An 18319-nucleotide genomic window follows, 5' to 3' on the forward strand; every position below is an offset into this window, starting at 1 on the left:
TAATGCCATTTATGTATCTTACTGATGGAGCAAGTGAAAACGTCTGTGTGGAAGTGCACGCATCCTTTTATAGTCGAGTGAGAAGGGCGTGGCGACCCACTCCAGTGTTCTGGCCTGGAGTGTCCCATGGACAGAGGAGCCTGGCGGGCCACCGTCCGTGGGGTCGCAGAGTCGGACACGGCTGAAGCGACTTAGCACGTCGTTGCTAGTGTTATGCAGCAGCGGTGTGCACACGCTCAGATGCACAAGCTCTGGGTGTGGCTCCTGGTCTCAGCGCGGGGACAGGTGCTCAGAGCAGCATCGTCCTTTTGGGTGCTGACTCGTCAACCCAGGGCCCTTGTCGGGGAGCTCAGAGGTCACAGCCTGAGCAGAACTAGGGAGTCTAGGAACTGGTTGCCACAGCGTTAAGAAGCCGTGTGTTTGCCCACTTGCTCTGGGCCTCGCTGGGCCTGCCTGGGCCTTTTCTCCAGCTGCGGCGAGCAGGGCTGCCCTCAAGTTCCTCTGCGCCTGGCTTCCCCAGGCGGTGGCTTCTCCGTCGTGGAGCTCGGGCTCCAGGGCGCGCGAGCTCAGTCCTTGCGGCTCCTGAGCTTAGTTGTCCCACGGCACGTGGGATTTTTCCGGACCAGGGATCGAGCTTATGTCTCCTGCGTTGGCAGGCGGGTTTTTGACCACTTAGCCACCAGGGAAGCCCCTTGCCACAGCTTTAAATGCTGGTGCCCAGGGTGGAAGAGTACAAGACGCACAATGAGTGTGCCTGCAAAGCCCTCACTTCCTGGATGTCTGGGCTGACTCTCAGGCCGAGTGAGGCTCCTAAGGGTGACTTGGTTCTTCCAGCCCTGTGTTTTTGGGGTCATTGGTCACCCCCAGTCTTTGCCAAAGCGTGAGACCGCCCACCCTATGAGGCGCTGAAGGGGGTGTGAGCCCCCTACTGCCTGACCGTGCGCGCTCCCTCCTGCAGCCACCGGCCAGGTCCTGCGTTGCGACGCCATCGTGGACCTCATCCACGGCATTCAGATCGTCTCCACCACCCGCGAGCTCTACCTGGAGGACGCCCCGCTGGAGCTGAAGATCCAGGCCCTGGACTCGGAAGGTGAGGCCACCGGGCTGTCCGCCCTCCCCTTGCCTGTGGCCCGCTCTCTCCCTGGGGGGGGGGTGCTTCTCTGGCCAGGAGGGTGTTGTGCCACAGGTCGGGACCGCCTCTGAATGGACACCGGGCTCCCGGGGGCAGCAAGGCCACGGCCACGGCCATGACTCCACAGGGCCTAGAGGTCAGCCCTGTGCCTGGAGGGACCCGGTTGGTACAGCGTGTCTTTGGGAAGCAACAGCATCGTCTGGGCAGTGGTGGGAGCTGAGAGCGGCTCACAGGGTCAGTGCTGTGACCAGCAGAGGCCTTGAGGGCTGGGCTTGGCTTCCTGGTCCAGACTGCAGACTGCGTGCGTGCGTGCACACGTGCTCATGTGTGCACGTGTGTGTGCACGCGTGTGTGCACGCATGTATGTGTGTTGTGGGCAGTGTGTCTCTGCTGCCAGCCCCATGCACCGACCTTCCGTTTGTAATAGCGCGTTCACTTGTTCTGGGCTGGGACTCTTCTCACAGTATCTGTGTTGCTGGGTGGCTGACTGCCCCGGCTGTAGCCCAACCTCTCAGTCAGGGAACAAAGGGAGTATTTGTAGGTGGAGGTTTTGTCGAAGAAAGTAGGTCAGGCCGAAAGACATCTTTTCAACAAAGGAGCTTCTAAACCTTGCAGTCCAAGTCAAGTCTCACCTTGTCTTTGAAATCTCCCCTGATCGCTCTAGCCCCTGCTTTTAGAAGCACTTTTCCAGATCGGGGTTTCTCGGGCTCGTGGGGTTGACATTTGGGGCAGATAATCCTTTGTGGTGGGGGCTGCCCAGGACACTCACGGCAGGCTGGTCAGCAGCGTCCCTGGTCTCTGCCCTGGATGCCAGGGGCACCCCTGAGCTGTGACAACCAAGGCTGTCTCCCAGCCATCGCCCAGTGTCCTTAGGGGTCAGAGTCCTGTTTTGGAGTGTCTCCACGCCGTCTTTCCTCTCTGCGTCATTCATCTGGTGAGCTGCCCAGCTTCTCTGAACTGCCCTCTGACCGGCGAGACTGACATAGAGACACTCACCTCGCTGGTGAGCAGATGTGCAGGGCCCCGCCCCGCCCGGCGTGCAGTGGGCGCTCACCCCGCTAGCTGTCAGTGGGTGGGTTCTGCCTCCGGAGTTCTGCCAGGTACTGTGGTGCAGCATCTCAGGCTGAGGGTCCACATGTAGGTCAGGCCCCACGTGTACCCCAGCAGGCACTGTCTGTAATCACTCTGGGGGCAAAGGGTGAAGGGTCCACAGGTTGGGAAGCAACCCCAGGGGACTCAGAGGCGAGGCGTGGAGATCACAGGTCAGGAGAGTTTCTTAGAAGCTGTGATGCTTGAGCCTCGAGAGGTGTGGGGTCCGCCAGGCGGGGACCCTGTTTCATCCTTGAGACTGAGATTGGAGAGGCTGCTCTGCCGTCTCCTGATGCTGTTTTTCCTGGGTGCTGGGGTCTGCGCCAGGGTCTGGGGTCTATTTTTTGGCCTGAGGTGGTCTGCAGGGTGTCTGTCCCGGGTTCGTTGTTTTCTGATCTCTCCCGGCCTGCATGTGGCTGGTGCCCAGACAGTGCTGGGTGGCTCTGGTCCCCCAGACGCCCCACCCTTCGTCCTGACACCCAGGCTCTGCTCAGAGCACCTCCCATCTGCTTTCAGAGGCTGAGCCCCCCGGGCCACAGCCCGCACCCCCGCCTCCCCGTGATATCCTGTCCTCGGGGCTCCCGGCGTGGGGTGAGTCCCTCCCCTCTGAGACCCCCCAGCACTTCCCAGCCCGGCCTTGGGGTGCGGGCACCTTTCGCTCTGCCTCTGGACAGGGTCGGGGTCCCACCATTCCCTGTTTGGCGTTGGGCTTTGGTCCAGCAAATGTTCGTTAATGTTCGCTTATGTTTTCCAGCTGCCCTCCTGAGACCAGGGCGGGGGGCGGGGGGTGCCAGCTCCAGAGACTGGGTCCTGGCATTTCTTTGTTACTGTGAGCACTCGGCACCCAGTAGGGCTAACAGACACGTTTGAAACAGATAAGCGCGCAAGCCTGCAAACTCCTGCTGACCGTATGGGTCCTGCAGCCTGTGTTGCGGGGAGGCGCCCTTGCTCGCTGTCTGCTCTGAGAAGTCGCGCTGAGACTGCTTGCTGTCTCCTGTGGCTTCATTCCGTCTCCCAGACGTCAGGGCCAGCTTCACGCAGGGCCTTGTGCGCCACAGGGCCCTGGGCTTGATTTAACGCTCCACTGCTGCCGTCTTGAAATTTTAATGCGTTTCTTTCCGCGCTTGTGTGTGGTGAGTGGGGTCCGCTGGGACTTGGAGCCTCGGGGACTTGAGATGCTGCTTCACTGCCCCCTCCCTGCCCTCGGGGTTCCCTGCCTCCTGTGCCCCGTCCCCTGGTGTCCTGGGTCCTGCCTGGCCTGTCCCTCGTGGTTCTTGTCCCATGACGACAACCGCCTTCCATCCCCCTGGGCTGGGAGTGAGCACGCCGGGGTGTGTCGGGTGGAGCACGGGCAAGGCCTTTCCGGTCCCAGGACCGTCCGGTCCAGTGGCTGCGTTTTGGCCAGAGTGAGCCTCTCCCCTGGCCTCATCCGGCTTCCGAGCACATCCGGGCACAGCTTTAGAGGTTTAGCATGGAGGTCGGGGGGCCGGGAAGGGGAGCTGCTGACTCCATTTCCCGGGGCCTGCTCAGCCGGGACGCAGCGTGTCGGTTCAGCAGCTGGCAGGGGGGGACCCCAGTAGCTGGCATGTCTGTGCGTAACCCGAGTGGCAGTGCAGGCACTCTGGGTGCCTCTGAGGGTCTGTACTCACGCTGGGGTATCTGTGCCCTTCCAGGGAGCCCCTTCATCCGGCTCTGTGTCTGGGGCTGCCTCTGCCTCCTTCCGACTGCCCCAAGTCTGACTTGCCTCCTGACACCTTCCTTCCCTTTGGCATGAGGGCCCTGAGTGAACCAGGGCCCTGCAAACCAGGCGCTGGTCCTGCGTGTGCACCTCCCCACGTGGGCGAAACTTCCAGAAGCCCACGGACGCTTTCTGCTCTAGGAATGGTCCCATAGTCATCTCTCCCTTCACGTCTGAACGTGCAGGCGGGAAGGGATTGTGATGCTGAAAACAGAGCTCCAAGCGTAGCCCCTGAAGTGGAAGAAGACAGGGATTTCCTGTCGCCAAATGCCAGGTTAAGAGACCCTGGGAGGCCTGCCCCAGCCTCCGTCTCCTTGTCCTCAGTAGGCCATGGTGACCTGGCTGGCACCCTGCAGGCCCCGCCTGGGGCCCTGTCTCCTCTCGGCCTTCTCCACAGCCCTAGACCTCAGAGGTGGGCTGGGGCAGACTCTCAGGCCTGTCTGACTCTGAATGCCTTGGTCTTCACACCATAGAAAGAGCTTTTCGAGGCCCCCGAGGCTCTGTTTTGGGGGCTGGCCGGGTGGGGAATATCCGAAGATGATTGAGGTGGAGCGGGAGAGGCAGTAGCCTGCGGTGGGGCGTGTGGCGAGCCGGCGGAGAGGCTGGGCCAGCCGTGGGCCACTAGAGGAAGAAGGGGCCAGGCCGCCGGATCTGCGGACTTGTGAACTTGGACACATACATTGTGCTTCTTCATTTGAAATGATGGGAACCGGTGGAAAGGGGCAAGATCAAAATCACCCGGGGAGAAGGCGACCGTAGCTCCGGGCAGGTCAGGCCTCTGAGCCCCAGGTTTCATCTCCCGCCCTGCTTCTGAGTGTCTGTGTAGCAGCGCTAGGCATTGCCCTTACCTTGAGAAGGTGTGTACAGAGGGTTTCAGCCCCTGCCTGGGTCCTGTTCCTCCAGAAATCATCGCCCACTCATGTGCTGGGCTCCGCCTGTTCTCCCGTCTGGCCCAAGGCATGCCGCCGGCAGTCAGGACTTCTGAGCGGAGGCCAGCTGTGCGAGGCCCACCTCCTCCACCAGGACCGGGGGTCTCGGCATCTCGGGGAGGAGAGAGGATGGGCACGTGAAACCAGACGGCCGGGGTTCCTCTCCCAGCATGGGGAGGGGATGGGGGATTGACTCACAGTCTCAGGAGCCGCTGTCTAGACTGAAAAGCGCTTACCCACTCGAGGGGTGATGGGTGCACAGGTGGGACACAGTGTGTCCATGGGAGACCCGGGGTCGGGGTGCAGCCCCACTTGGTCACGTGACCCTGATCCCTTACGCCTTGGTTTCCCCTCCAGAAGGGAGGCTGGAGATGGTGCCCCCCCTCCATGGGGGGTGGTGCTGAGTCCACCACCCCTCCCCTTGGCCCCGGGTGGGTAACTCGGATACACCCCCCCACCCCCTGCTCTGCTCCTGCAGGAAACACGTTCAGCACGCTGGCCGGGCTGGTCTTTGACTGGACGATCGTGAAGGACACGGAGGCTGACGGCTACTCAGACACCCACAACGCGCTCCGGTAAGAGGTGGGAGGGAGGTGGGAGGGGAGTGGGCTGGGGGCTTTCACCCTCATCATCACTGTTAGCACCCCCGTCAGCGAGGAGCGCAGGATGGTTCCCAGGCTGCCGGCTGACGTGCCCCAGGACTGGTCCAAGTGTTCAGCTCGCACAGCCGTGCCGGGGCCTTGTCCCGGGGCCTTGTCCCGGGGCCTTGTGTGTTCTGGGGGCCGTTGTCGAGGGCGCTGGGCTGTCCAGCTGCAGCAGAGAAAGCTCATCCTGTTACCTGGAGCTGTCACGGGGTGCCAGAGGGGTGGGGAGGGGCCCCACGGTGGGTGAGTGGGTAACAGTCCCAGCTAGGAGGTCCCTTCAGCTGTGACAGCTGGTCACAGCTGTCCAGGCAAGGGAGGGTGCCTGTCCCAGCGCCGGGCGGGACAGGAAGCGGGGGGCCAGTTCTGCAGACAGATGGACGCCTTGTGGGAGGACTCGCTCCCCATCTTGACTTGGGCGGTCCTCCCGACAGCCGTGTGGCTTATGTTCCCCTGTCCATTTGCCTCGGATTGGTAAGGGGTGGAGCTGGACTTCAGCTGTTCTGGTCTGTGGGAATCCTCACCGTGCCGCATGGCGGCCACTGGCCCCACCCTGGCCATTCACGCTTACACCAGGGAAGACGGGGTCGGTCTCCGATGCACGGACCCCATCAGGTGCTCATTAGCTGTGTGGCCGGTGTTACCCGTACTGGGCAGGGTGGACAGGGCGTTTCCATCGGTGGAAGGTTCTGCTGGCCGGCACGCGTGCGCTCCCGGAGTCTGGGCTAACATCCCCTGAGAGGAGGCGGCTCAGCGGTACCTGCCTGCCAATGCAGGAGATGCGTAAACGTGGGCTCGATCCCTGGGTCGGGAAGATCCCCTGGAGGAGGAAATGGCAACCCACTCCGGTATTCTTGCCTGGAGAGTCCCATGGAGAGAGAGGAGCCTGGTGAGCTGCAGTCCATGGGGTCACAAAGAGTTGGACGCGGCTGCGCGACTAAACGGCAACAAGAGCAAAAGGCTGCATCGCGTCGAGCTGCATTGAACACAGTTTGCGGGGGAGGGAGACTTACTTTTTAAAGATTTGCAGCGATTTTCAGCCTACAGAAAAGCTGCAAGTACGGTACAGGGACTGGATTCCCCAAACCATTTGAGAGCAAGCGGCCAGCCTGGCTGTGACCCCCGATTATTTTAGTGTGCGTTTACCGCCTCTTAAGACACTTCCCTGCGTATTGATGAGACAGTCATCACAGTTAGGGAACTAGCACCGATGCCTGCAATCTCTGGACCTCATTCAGGCTTTGCCAGTTCACCCCGTTTGTGGCAAACACGCAGCCCAGGGCCCCCTGCCTCAAGCGGTCCTGTCTCTCCTCGTCTCCGTCAGCCGGGGACTTGGTCCAGTTTCCTGGGCCTTCTTTGGCTCCTGGGATGTGGGACTTGTGATGATGGTCGTGTAGAGATTTTGTAGAGCTTCCCCCATTCCAACCTGACGTTCCCTCTGTTAGACCCAGAGTCTGCGTCTTTGCAGGATCATCACCAGAGGCGAGATTCCGCATTCTCACTGCATCTTACTGTAAAGCAGCACTGACTTTGTTCCCTGTCATCCTCAGGGAGGGTGGTGTCTGCCAGGTGCCCCACTCTGAAGTCGCTTTCTCCCCCCTTGCAATTAATAACTTTTTTAATGGGGAGTTATGAGTCTGACCTCTTATTTCCACTTTAAAAAGTCCAGCTCAGGGCTCCAGGAAGCACTGGGGCTCAGCTCACGGCCATTTCCACAGCGGACACCCTCACAGCCTGACACCGTGTAAGCCAGTTGCCCTCCTGGCTCAGAGCTCTCTGGGGGCTGGGCCGTCAGCCTCCATCTCCTGAATGATGAGCTCTGGAACTCCTGCTGTCTTGTAAGCCCAGAGTGCAGGCTTTAGGTCAGAGAGACCTGGCGCCCAGTCCTGGCCTTGTCGTGTCCTGCCTGTGGCCGTCGTCAAGGACTGTGACCACCTGAGCACCAGCTTCCTCCTCCAGCGGATGGAGGCATCACCGTGCCCGCCTCCAGGGGTGCCGGGTGGGGAGCACCTTGACGGGATGAGAGCCCATCGCCAGGCCTGGCACACACTAGGTGTTCAGGATTTGTGGGCTGCCTGCCCCCTCCCCCCACCAGCCCTGTTTCCTGCCCTGACAGCGGCCCGGAGCTTCCGAGCACCGGGCATGAGCTGCGTGCTGACCCAAGTCCAGGAGTGCTGAGAGCGTTGGAACCAGAGTGCCCTGGGCTTTTATTCAGTTCAGCAGGCGATTACTTACAATAGCCAGGACAGAGAGGCGACCCGGATGTCCGTCGCCAGAGGAACGGGTCAGGACGCCGTGGTCCAGATGCACAAGGGAATGCTACTCAGCTGTGGAAAGGGACGCATGAGTCAGTCCTAACGAGGCAGATGAGCCTAGAGCCTATTATGCAGAGTGAAGTGAGTCAGGAAGAGAGAGACGGATCTCATCTATGAACACACACGTGTGGAGTCTAGAAGGGCGGTGCTGATGATCCTACATGCAGGACAGGAGAGGAGACAAGCACAGACAACGGGCTTGTGGACCCGGGGGAAGAGGAGGTGGGATGATGGGGGGGAGAGGAGGTGGGATGATGGGGGGGAGAGGAGGTGGGATGATGAGGGGGAGAGGAGGTGGGATGACAGGGGCGGGGGGAAGAGGAGGGTGGGACGATGGATGGGGGAGAAGAGGAGGGTGGGATGATGGGAGGGAAGGGGAGGGTGGGATGATGGGGGGGAGAGGAGGTGGGATGACAGGGGCGGGGGGAAGAGGAGGGTGGGATGATGGGGGGGAGAGGAGGTGGGACGATGGATGGGGGAGAAGGGGAGGGTGGGATGATGGGGGGGAAGGGGAGGTGGGATGATGGGGGGGAGAGGAGGTGGGATGACAGGGGGCGGGGGAAGAGGAGGGTGGGACGATGGATGGGGGAGAAGGGGAGGGTGGGATGATGGGGGTTGGGGAGGGTGGGATAATGGGGGGGAGAGGAGGTGGGACGATGGGGGGGAAGGGGAGGGTGGGACGACGGGGGTTGGGGAGGGTGGGATAATGGGGGGAGAGGAGGTGGGATGATGGGGGGAGAGGAGGTGGGACGATGGGGGGAAGGGGAGGGTGGGACGACGGGGAGAATGGCTTTGAACATACACAGATGCACCTGGTGGCTCAGGCTGTGAAGAGTCTGCCTGCGATGCAGGTGACCTGGACTCCATCCCTGGGTCAGGAGGATCCCTGGGGAAGGACCTGGCAGCCCCCTCCAGCATTCTTTGGCTTCCCAGGTGGCGCTAGAGGCAAAGAACCCGCCTGCCCGCCCGTGCAGGAGATGTAAGAGACACGGGCTCGCTCCCTGGGTGGGGGAGATCCCCGGAGAAGGAGAGGAGAGGACACCCCCTCCAGTATTCTTGGCTGCAGAATCCCATGGGCAGAGGCGCCTGGTGGGCTACAGTCCATAGAGTCGCGAAGAGTCGCAGAAACGACACTGCTGAAGTGACATAGCATGCACGTTACCGTATGTGGAGTAGACAGCCAGTGGGAGGCATGGCTTAGCATGCACGTTACCGTATGTGGAGTAGACAGCCAGTGGGAGGCATGGCTTAGCATGCACGTTACCCTATGTAGAGTAGACAGCCAGTGGGAGGCATGGCTTAGCATGCACGTTACCCTATGTGGAGTAGACAGCCAGTGGGAAGCATGGCTTAGCACGCACGTTACCGTATGTGGAGTAGACAGCCAGTGGGAGGCATGGCTTAGCACGCACATTACCGTATGTAGAGTAGACAGCCAGTGGGAGGCATGACGTCAGATGCAGGGAACCCAGACCCCATGCTCTGCAACAACCCAGAGGGGTGGGGTGGGGAGGGGGCGTATGTATACCTACGGCTGATTGGTGTGGATGTATGGCGAAAACCCTCACAATGTTGTTAAGTAATTATCCTCTGAAAAATAGAAAATGATAAAAAAAAAAGAACCCAAACTCTTCTGTATGCAAAGAAAACAAATTTCAGCATGTAATACCTTGTGCAACGGCGAGGAAATGAATCACCGCAGCACTCGGCCGATCTCGGGGAGAATGAACATGTCTGACTGCTCTCGTTCGGGCGGAATGGGAGGCTTATTTATAGATCTCAGTCTGTCAGGAAAGACTCAGGCTGGCCCCGCTCACCAGCCTGCGCTCTGGGGGTCCCACTCCATCCCGAATGCTCCCTCCCTTCCCACAGCCTAACCGCAGGGCTAGGGTAGGATGCAATGTGATCCCTTGTTCCTGACACTTGAGGGGTCATTGCTGAACCGTTTCCCAGATGCAGGAGCTGGCCGGGGAGAGGAGAGTGGGACTAGTGGGGAGCCCTGGCTGGGCCTCTGGTCCTGGGGCTCACCCTTCACGTCTGTGAGACCAAAGCGTTTCATAAAGTTGACTGAGTGAAAGTCACTCAGTCGTGTCCAACTCTGCAGCACCATGGACCGTAGGCTGCCAGGCTCCCCCGTCCCTGGGGTTCTCCAGGCAAGAATACTGGAGTGGGGTTGCCATGCCCTCCTCAAGGGGATCCTCCCAACTCGGGGATCAAACCCAAGTCTCCAGCATTTCGGACAGATTCTCTACCATGTGAGCCACCAGGGGTCCCTCAGCTAACTGGGCAGTCCTCAGATTTCAGTGCTGCCTTTGATCAGAGTCACAGCTGGATGTTTATAAAATGCAGGTTCCCAGGTGCAGACCAAGGGCCGGGCCGGGGACTGAGAGCCCGGGTGTTTCCAGGGATGCTGGAAGTTCTGAGGTGGGGCGTTCTGGGGACGGTTCTCTAGGCGACACCCACTGGGTCATTTCTGTGGCGCCTGGCAGCACGCGGAGGAGCCACCTAGAGGGAGTGTGTGAGGTTCCTGGTTCCGCACGTCAGGGCTGAGCACACGCTTCTTTTCCAGCATCCTGACATTCCTGGAGTCCACCTACATCCCCCCCTCGTACATCTCAGAGATGGAGAAGGCGGCCAAGCAGGGCGACACCATCCTAGTGTCCGGGCTGAAGACGGGCAGCTCCAAGCTCAAGGCGCGCATCCAGGAGGCCGTGTACAAGGTGGGCGCGGGCGGCCCTGGGCTCCGGGGCGGCATCTGGATGCACGGGCCCCTGGCGTGTTTGCTAGCGTGGAGGTGATGCTGTGCGGGGACCAGGGTCTGCTGTGAGCCGTGCTTGGGAACAGGTGGCCGGGAAGCCAGCACCGGCATCGCTGCACCCCCAAGGCGGTCCCTCCATTTCACCCTGAGCCCCGGTCTTGAGCCCCAACTGCTGGCTGCTTTCTAGAAAGATCAGCTTCCGGGGGCGCTGACTCCTGCTGTGCGCTGGGGCTGATAGCTGGTTAAGAGCTTTCCCGGCTGGTTCTGGTCCCGTGGAACCCGAGAGCCCATGTCTGGGCACCAGAGCTGGGCATGGAGACATGTCGTCCGGCAGCAGCTGCCAAAGTCAGGGCCCCGGGGATGGGTGCTCCCCGCTTCTGTAAGTCAGGTGGGCTCGACTGAGGCTGGGGTGTGGCTGTGCCGCCCCGGCCCACCCCCCGCAGAGCTCTCTGGGGGCCCCTCTGGGCAGGCCGACCGGCCTCTTTCCCAGGACGGCTGGGCGTGCTGGTCTGCTGTCTGCGTGCCCTGGGCTGGGGTCCTGCCAGGAACAGTCTCTCCAATTGTGACAGGCCTGTGGGACCCGGGAGCTCAGCACCCCGACCTCAGCCCCCAGCATGCGGTGATCTGGCGTGTTTCCTTGGGGGGTAGCTACAAAGCCAGGTGGAGATATGAGAACTGGGGCACCGGGGAGGGGGCGTCTGAGCTCCAGGGCATGGCTGAGCAGGGGTCCGCTGGCGGGAACGAGCCCAGTGGGCGCTGAGTCTCTGTCACGGCATGCCTGAGCATCTTCTCTCTCCCTTTCTTCTTCCTTCCTTCCTTTCCGATATCTTGGTCCCACCACACGGCTTGCGGGATCTTAGTTCCCTAACCAGGGATTGAACCCATGCCCTCAACAGCCAAAGTGCTGAGTCCTAACCCACTGGACCACCAGGGAATTCCCTGAGCACTCTCCACGGGCTGTGCCTGCTCTGGGCCCCAGGCGGTAGGTTTCTGCACAGCCGGGCCCTTCAGGGACACCTGCCAGTCCCCGCAGCCCTCTGGTCTTTTTTTCCGTAAGTGCACATACTGGTTTTCGGCTGTGCTGGGCCTCGCTGCTGTGCGGGCTTTCAGTTGCAGAGATCGGGGGCTGCTGTCTGCTCGCAGTGCGCAGGCTTCTCGCTGAGGTGGCGTCTCTCTCTGCAGAGCATGGGCGGTAGGGGTGTGGGCGTCAGGAGCTGCCGCCCCCCGGCTCTAGAGATAGGCTCAGCGGCTGTGGTGCCCGGGCTTGGCTGCTCCGTGGCGCGTGGGGTAGTCCCGGATCAGGGATCAAACCTGTGTCTCCTGCAGGCTCTGGCAGATTCCTTACCACTGAGCCACCAGGGAAGCCCCCGACACAGGCCTTTAAGACCAGACGTTTTGGGGCTCATCTCTCAGGCACTGGAGCCTGATGTGAGATCCAAACCCTTCCCTCCTCAGGGAGAGGCCCCAGGTTTGGGTTCCCGGTGAGGGGTGAGGTTTATGATGAGACTGTCCTGGGATCCTAGTCGCTTTGATGTGGTTTCCCTGCTGTTTGTCCCGTGTGAAGAGGTTGCTTTGCCAGTTTTTAGGAATTTTTTAAGAGAAAATTGTTGCATATGTAGTTGTAGACACAACTATATGGGAGGGGGTGAGTGCAGGGTCTTCCTACATGGTCACCGGGGATGGGAACCTTAACTGAAGGTTAACTTAAGGTTAAGTGAGGATGCATGCAACATGTCAGAGCATGTTCAGTAGAAAACCCAAAGAGGTCTGCAGAGAGGTGCAGAGCCGGCCTGCGTCCAGGGATGACCACTGCTTGTCCTCCAGGGAACACACGTCTGCATTTCTGTGGACAGGGATCCCTTGCTTTGCCCTCCATTTTCCCAACTTGCGGGGTGACGAGCAGCTCCAAGACAGTGGAAGGTGCAGGCCCCACAGAATCTGACCATCCGGGGCGCCCCGGACTCCATGCAGGTGTCTGCCCCCGATTTCAGTCTGTCACGATGCTTCCTGAGGAGGGAGTCTGGGTGGGGACGAGAGGCGGGCTGGCGGGGTGGCCTGAACAGTGGGCGCTTGTCAGAGTGCAGCTGTTCCTCCTTGGGCTGCGAGCGGGCTCCTGACCTCCCTGGCCTTTGGGGCTCTTGCCTGGAGCCCCTGGCACCTCCGTCTCCATAGCCATCACTCCTGGCTCCTCGATCTTCTCTGTACTTCTTACATTTAAAACTGACCTGCAGGCTACACGCTGTAAAGTGCTGTGCTCGGGGTATTTTGGCCATGACCTCTGAACGCCTGCCCCCTCTGCCACAGGGCCCCCTGGGGCTTGGGGCGTCCCAAGGTGTTGCCTTGGTTTCTCAGCCTCGCCTGCCTTCAGTGAACAGGCTGAAAAGCTCTCGAGGTTCTGTCTCTCGCCCACACCGACCCCCACTCGGGCTCACCTCCCCTTCTCTCTCTTCCTCACGCTAGAACGTCCACCCTGCGGAGGTCCGGCTGCTGGTCTTGGAGAACATCCTTCTGAACCCAGCTCACGATGTCTACCTCTTGGTGGGGACATCCATCCGCTACAGCGTGCAGAAGATCAGGCAAGGGAAAATTACAGGTGGGCCCCCCGCTCCGCGCTGCGCTCAGGCAGCCTTTTTATCGCGGTGAAATAGGCACGACGTGGAACTTGCTGTTTTAGGTATTTCTTAAGTGTGCGTTTTAGTGACATTGATTATATCTATCGATAGGTTGTTGTACAGCCATAGCCACCGTCATCTCCAGAACTTCCTCGTCTTCCCAAACTGAAGCTCTGAGCCCGTTAAGCACTAACTCCCTAGCCCCCTTCTCCAGCCCCTGACCAGCCCGCTTGTACTTTCCGTTTCTATGAATCCCACTGCTGTCGGGACCTCATGTGAGTGGAATCGTGTAGTGTCTGGCCTTTTGTGGCCGGCTTATTTCACTGAGCAGAGCATCCTCAAGGCCTGTCTGGATTGGACCAGGCGGCACGACGTCCCCCCTTCTCAAGGCTGGGTACCTGTCTACTGTCTGTATAGACCACATTTTGGGCGTTCATCCTTTGATGGACACGGTTTCTTCTGCCTCTTGGCTATTATAAACAGTGCCTCTGTGAGCAGAGGTGAACAAACATCTTGAGATCCTGCTTGCAGTCCTTGGGGGTTTATATCCCTTTGTTTGAAGAATGTCAGAAGCCACGAGCTTCTGCCGGACTGGGTTTTGTTCCTGGCCTGGCGCTGACTCCTGGGCGGCCTGGATGAGGCACTGCCCCACTTTAGGGCTCAGCGTCTCTGCTGGAGCCCTCAGGGCCTTTCTGCCTGTGTCGAGGGCACAATGGATGAATTATTGTGGATTTGTTCCGGAAGCTCTAAGGCGCTGCGTACGTGTGATGCATTCTTGGTGGTGAGTGTTCTTCATGCATCACCAAGCCTGCTAAGAATTATCATCGTCATCATTTTGTTTAGTTTACACACGTTTCGTGGTCAGAGCCCGGGCGTCCAGGCTCATGGGAACGAGAGTGTCCCATTCAAGGCCTGTGGGCTGCGAGGCGTGTCCGGGCAGGCACCTCCCCCAGTTGCTGGCTTCCTGTCTGTGAGGCAGGGCAGCAGTTAAGAAGCGTGTGGCTGCTCCAGCGTCAGAGCAGCCTGCGCCTGTTCCGCTGCTGGGTCTGCAGATCAGGGCGGTGGGTCTGGTCTGTCATTACCGTGTAGCAGGCGCTGCAGGCCTGGGGAGGCCTTGGGGTCCAGCTCTCTCCCACTCAGGGTGCCCTGCTGAAGCGCAGGAGACTAGGGGTCCTGAGCAGCCCTAAGTGGTGGGCGCTCAGCATCTGGCTCTTCTGCGTGTATCAATGTGGAGGTGGGGTGTGTACAAAGCTGGGTGGGGTCCTGGCCCGAGGCTGATGTGCCCCCCAGATTTAGGACCCGGGTGTGGCCTTCTGAGACTCTTGAAGGGGAGATGGCTCAGAGGCGGAGTTCTCGGGATCCTGCCCCTGAGTGCTCAGGGGGAGCGCGGTGGGAACAGGTTGAGAGGCCAGAGTGCACCTGGCGGGGGCTGCTGACAATACCGCCTCCTGCTGCGCACTGTCGAGAAGCACCTTGTGACCGGATGGAGGCGGTCTGGAGACGTCTGACCGTGGTGAGCGTTTCCTCGGTGTCGTGCTTGTCACGTTATGACCCAACAATGCTGTGACGGGGGTTTCAGTACTACCTTGTTTTACTGAGGAAGGAAAACAGGTTTACAGATGAGGAAACCGAGGCACAGATGCCGGATAGTCACAGAGCTGTCAGTGCTTTGCCTATAATACCACGCCTGCAGGATCGGGGCATCCCAGCCCTGGGGAGGCACGACAGCGGCCCTCTGTCCTCCCAGGGCAGGGCGGGTGGCCTCTTTGCAGGGGTGGATGAGGGTGGAGAGGTGTGCCCCACCAGGGAGGTTGGGGGAGATTTAATAAAGCGGACTTCACAGCTTACCCTTCAGTGTCTGACGGACAGCACATCCCAAGACACCCAGACGACTTTTGGGCTTGGTCACTGACCTCCGGTAGAAAGCAAAGAATGGAACCCAGGAAAGTTAGCCCCGGAGAGGAAGTAGTTAAGCTGCCTTCCTCGCATCTGTAGGGTAATGAGATGGAAAATGCCTCTAAAAATAAACGCACCTGCGTGACTGATGGCACCAGGCGCCGGGGCTGGCGTGCCTTCCAGACAGATGCTAGGGGACGGACGGGGAGGAGCCAGCACCGACCCACTGTGAACAAGACATCTGGGTGGAAACGCATTGTCCGGTTTTTTTTTTTTTTTTTGGATGGCTTGTTTTTAATTGACATAGAATTCACATTGCTGTCATTTTTAACGGGCTGCCAGACAGGAAAGTCAGGGGGACGGCGTCGTGACAGGGGACCTGGATTTCGGCGAGCCCTAGTCTTGTATGACGTCCCGCAGAAGGCTCAGAGGATGACACCCAGAGGGCAGTCACCCCAAATCCGTTCTTCGCGTTTTCTCTCAGTCTTTCTTCCTTCCAAATGCAGCGTTCCCCCTTTTCTTTCCTATTTTCATCTCCTGACGTCTGCCTGCCTTCCGTTAAGTGACGGTGTAAGCGAAGGTGTTAGTTGCTCAGTCACGTCCGACTCTGCGACCCCACGCAGAGTGTGCTGTGTCCCTGGGGCTCTCCCGGTGAGAATCCTGGAGTGGATGGCCATGCCCTTCTCCGCTGAGTGGTGGCGTGCTTTCTCACGAGCCTGTTTGTTTATGGAGCCCCTGCTCTGTCTGTGGGCACTGTTGAGGGGACCGCAGCGGTTGGGGGGTGGCCCAGGACCCACCCACCTGGGTCTCCAGTGACGGCCTGCAGTGGGGCAGGTGAAGGGGGCGAGGGGCCCAGAAGAGGGGTGTCTGTGAGGCCCTGCTTGGTCCTCAGTGCATGGTGCTGGTGTCGCAGGCTCGCCTGGCGCAGTAACCAATTGTGAGAACAAGACGTGGGGAGGACGTGCTGGCTGAGGAACAGGGTGTCTAAGGAGACCTTGGTGACAGGGCTGCTGGAAATTCCTGGGATAAATCGGGCTGAGGTTGAAAGATGGATGGGTGTGGAGCAGGGGTTCCTGAGTCCAAGACGCAGCTATTAAAGGACCCAGTGCACCCTGAGCTGCGGCTGCCCAGAGCGACTGTATGCTGGGCTGCCTGCAGGGCTGGGCTCAGAGGCAGGGCTGTGTGCTTCTCCTCGTCCTAGGCTTGGACCCACCTCCCCAGGAGCTCCATGGTCATCCCTGCAGCCTACACGGGGTGGGGGTGGGGGTTCTGGCAATCAGAAACATGTCTGGAGGATCAGCCAGGGTTGAGGGGGGTCAGAGCCCGGCTGCCCTCCTGGCCACGGAAGGGCACCTTTGGGGCTGGCCTCTTGCCCTCAGCAGTGGTAGCTGGGCTGGGCTGGGGCCCAGGAGCAATTTCCTCCGCCTGTGGACGGACAGGAACCTTTCACGTCCGCAGAGCCTTCCCTGCTCAGGACCTCTGACAAGCAGCAAGGTCCTGTGATACAGGAGGCGCTGGAGAGGTTCACCAGGCAAGCCCCTCATTTTTGTTGTCTTCAGTTCAGTTCAGTCGCTCAGTCGTGTCCGACTGTTTGGAACCCCATGAATCGCAGCACGCCAGGCCTCCCCGTCTATCACCAACTCCCGGAGTTCACTCAGACTCACGTCCATCGAGTCAGTGATGCCATCCAGCCATCTCATCCTCGGTCGTCCCCTTCTCCTCCTGCCTCCATCCCTCCCAGCATCAGGGTCTTTTCCAAAGAGTCAACTCTTCACATGAGGTGGCCAAAGTACTAGAGTTTCAGCTTTAGCATCATTCCTTCCAAAGAAATCCCAGGGCTGATCTCCTTCAGAATGGACTGGTTGATCTCCTTGCAGTCCAAGGGTCTTCTCCAACACCACAGTTCAAGAGCATCAATTCTTCGGCGCTCAGCCTTCTTCACAGTCCAACTCTCACATCCGTACATGACCACAGGAAAAACCATAGCCTTGACTAGACGGACCTTAGTCGGCAAAGTAATGTCCCTGCTTTTGAATATGCTTCTAGGTTGGTCATAACTTTTCTTCCAAGGAGTAAGCGTCTTTTAATCTCATGGCTGCAATCACCATCTGCAGTGATTTTGGAGCCCCCCAAAATAAAGTCTGACACTGTTTCCACTGTTTCCCCATCTATTTCCCATGAAGTGATGGGACCAGATGCCATGATCTTCGTTTTCTGAATGTTGAGCTTTAAGCCAACTTTTTCACTCTCCTCTTTCACTTTCATCAAGAGGCTTTTTAGCTCCTCTTCACTTTCTGCCATAAGGGTGGTGTCATCTGCATATCTGAGGTTATTGATGTTTCTCCCGGCAGTCTTGATTCCAGCTTGTGCTTCCTCCAGTCCAGCGTTTCTCATGATGTATAAATAGAGTTACATCTTGTTGTTCAAGATCCTTCCAGAGTCAGTTTATGTATTTCCCAAAAAGGGCCTTTTTCGTTTGGAGAACCTTAAGGGAGGAAACGGGTGCTTCTGAAGCAGCACCAGGCTCTCTTGCTCAGTGAGCGGCGTTGCCTTGCTCTTTTGTTACGTTTCCTCCATGCAGGGCCTCCCTGGTGGCTCAGCAGTGAAGAATCTGCCTGCTGACGCAGGGGGCATGGGTTTGAGCCCTGGATCGGGAAGATCCCCTGAAGGAGGAAATGACACCCCACGCCAGTATTCTTGCCTGGGAAAGCCCATGGGTAGAGGAGCCTGGCAGGCTGTAGTCTATGGGGTCGCAAGAGAGTCAGACACAACTGAGTGACTGAACAACAGCAGCAGTCCTCCGTGCGCTGCAGCCGTGGTCTGATCCCTGGGTGCGTCGTTTGAAAGCGTCTCGGCTGCCTCTGGGCCTGTGGACCGGAAGTGGGCCGTGTGGACCGGAAGTGGGCCGTGTGGACCGGAAGTGGGCCGTGTGGACCGGAAGTGGGCCGTGTGGACCGGAAGGGCTTCTCTGTTCCAGGCGTATCAGAATCCCCTGCTGGGCCTGTGCTGGTCCGTCCCCTGCAGTCTCCTCCCTGCCTGGCCCCCGACTCCTCCCTGCTCCTTGAGTTTGGTTCAGTGGGCCTGGGATGGGACCAATTATTTGCAGCTTCCCAGGTGATGCTGATGGTCCAGGGAACACACTTTGAGAACACTCTGCTCCAGGGCAAATTCCTGGGGACTTATCGGAACACACAACCGGTACCCCAGGG

The 18319-nt window shown here is 59.4% G+C and overlaps 1 protein-coding gene across 1 annotated transcript in view; it reads left to right on the forward strand.

Annotated features, from left to right (window-relative positions):
• NUP210 (nucleoporin 210) overlaps positions 1-18319 on the forward strand; it is a 93575-nt gene that overhangs the window by 16755 nt on the left and 58501 nt on the right. Inside the window, 4 exon segments of the mRNA XM_018038268.1 lie at positions 959-1090; positions 5367-5463; positions 10414-10564; positions 13063-13195. Coding sequence (XP_017893757.1) covers positions 959-1090; positions 5367-5463; positions 10414-10564; positions 13063-13195 — 513 coding nt within the window.

The sequence above is a fragment of the Capra hircus genome, chromosome 22 (assembly GCF_001704415.2).
Source record: "Capra hircus breed San Clemente chromosome 22, ASM170441v1, whole genome shotgun sequence".
NCBI classification, from domain to species: Eukaryota; Metazoa; Chordata; class Mammalia; order Artiodactyla; family Bovidae; genus Capra; species Capra hircus.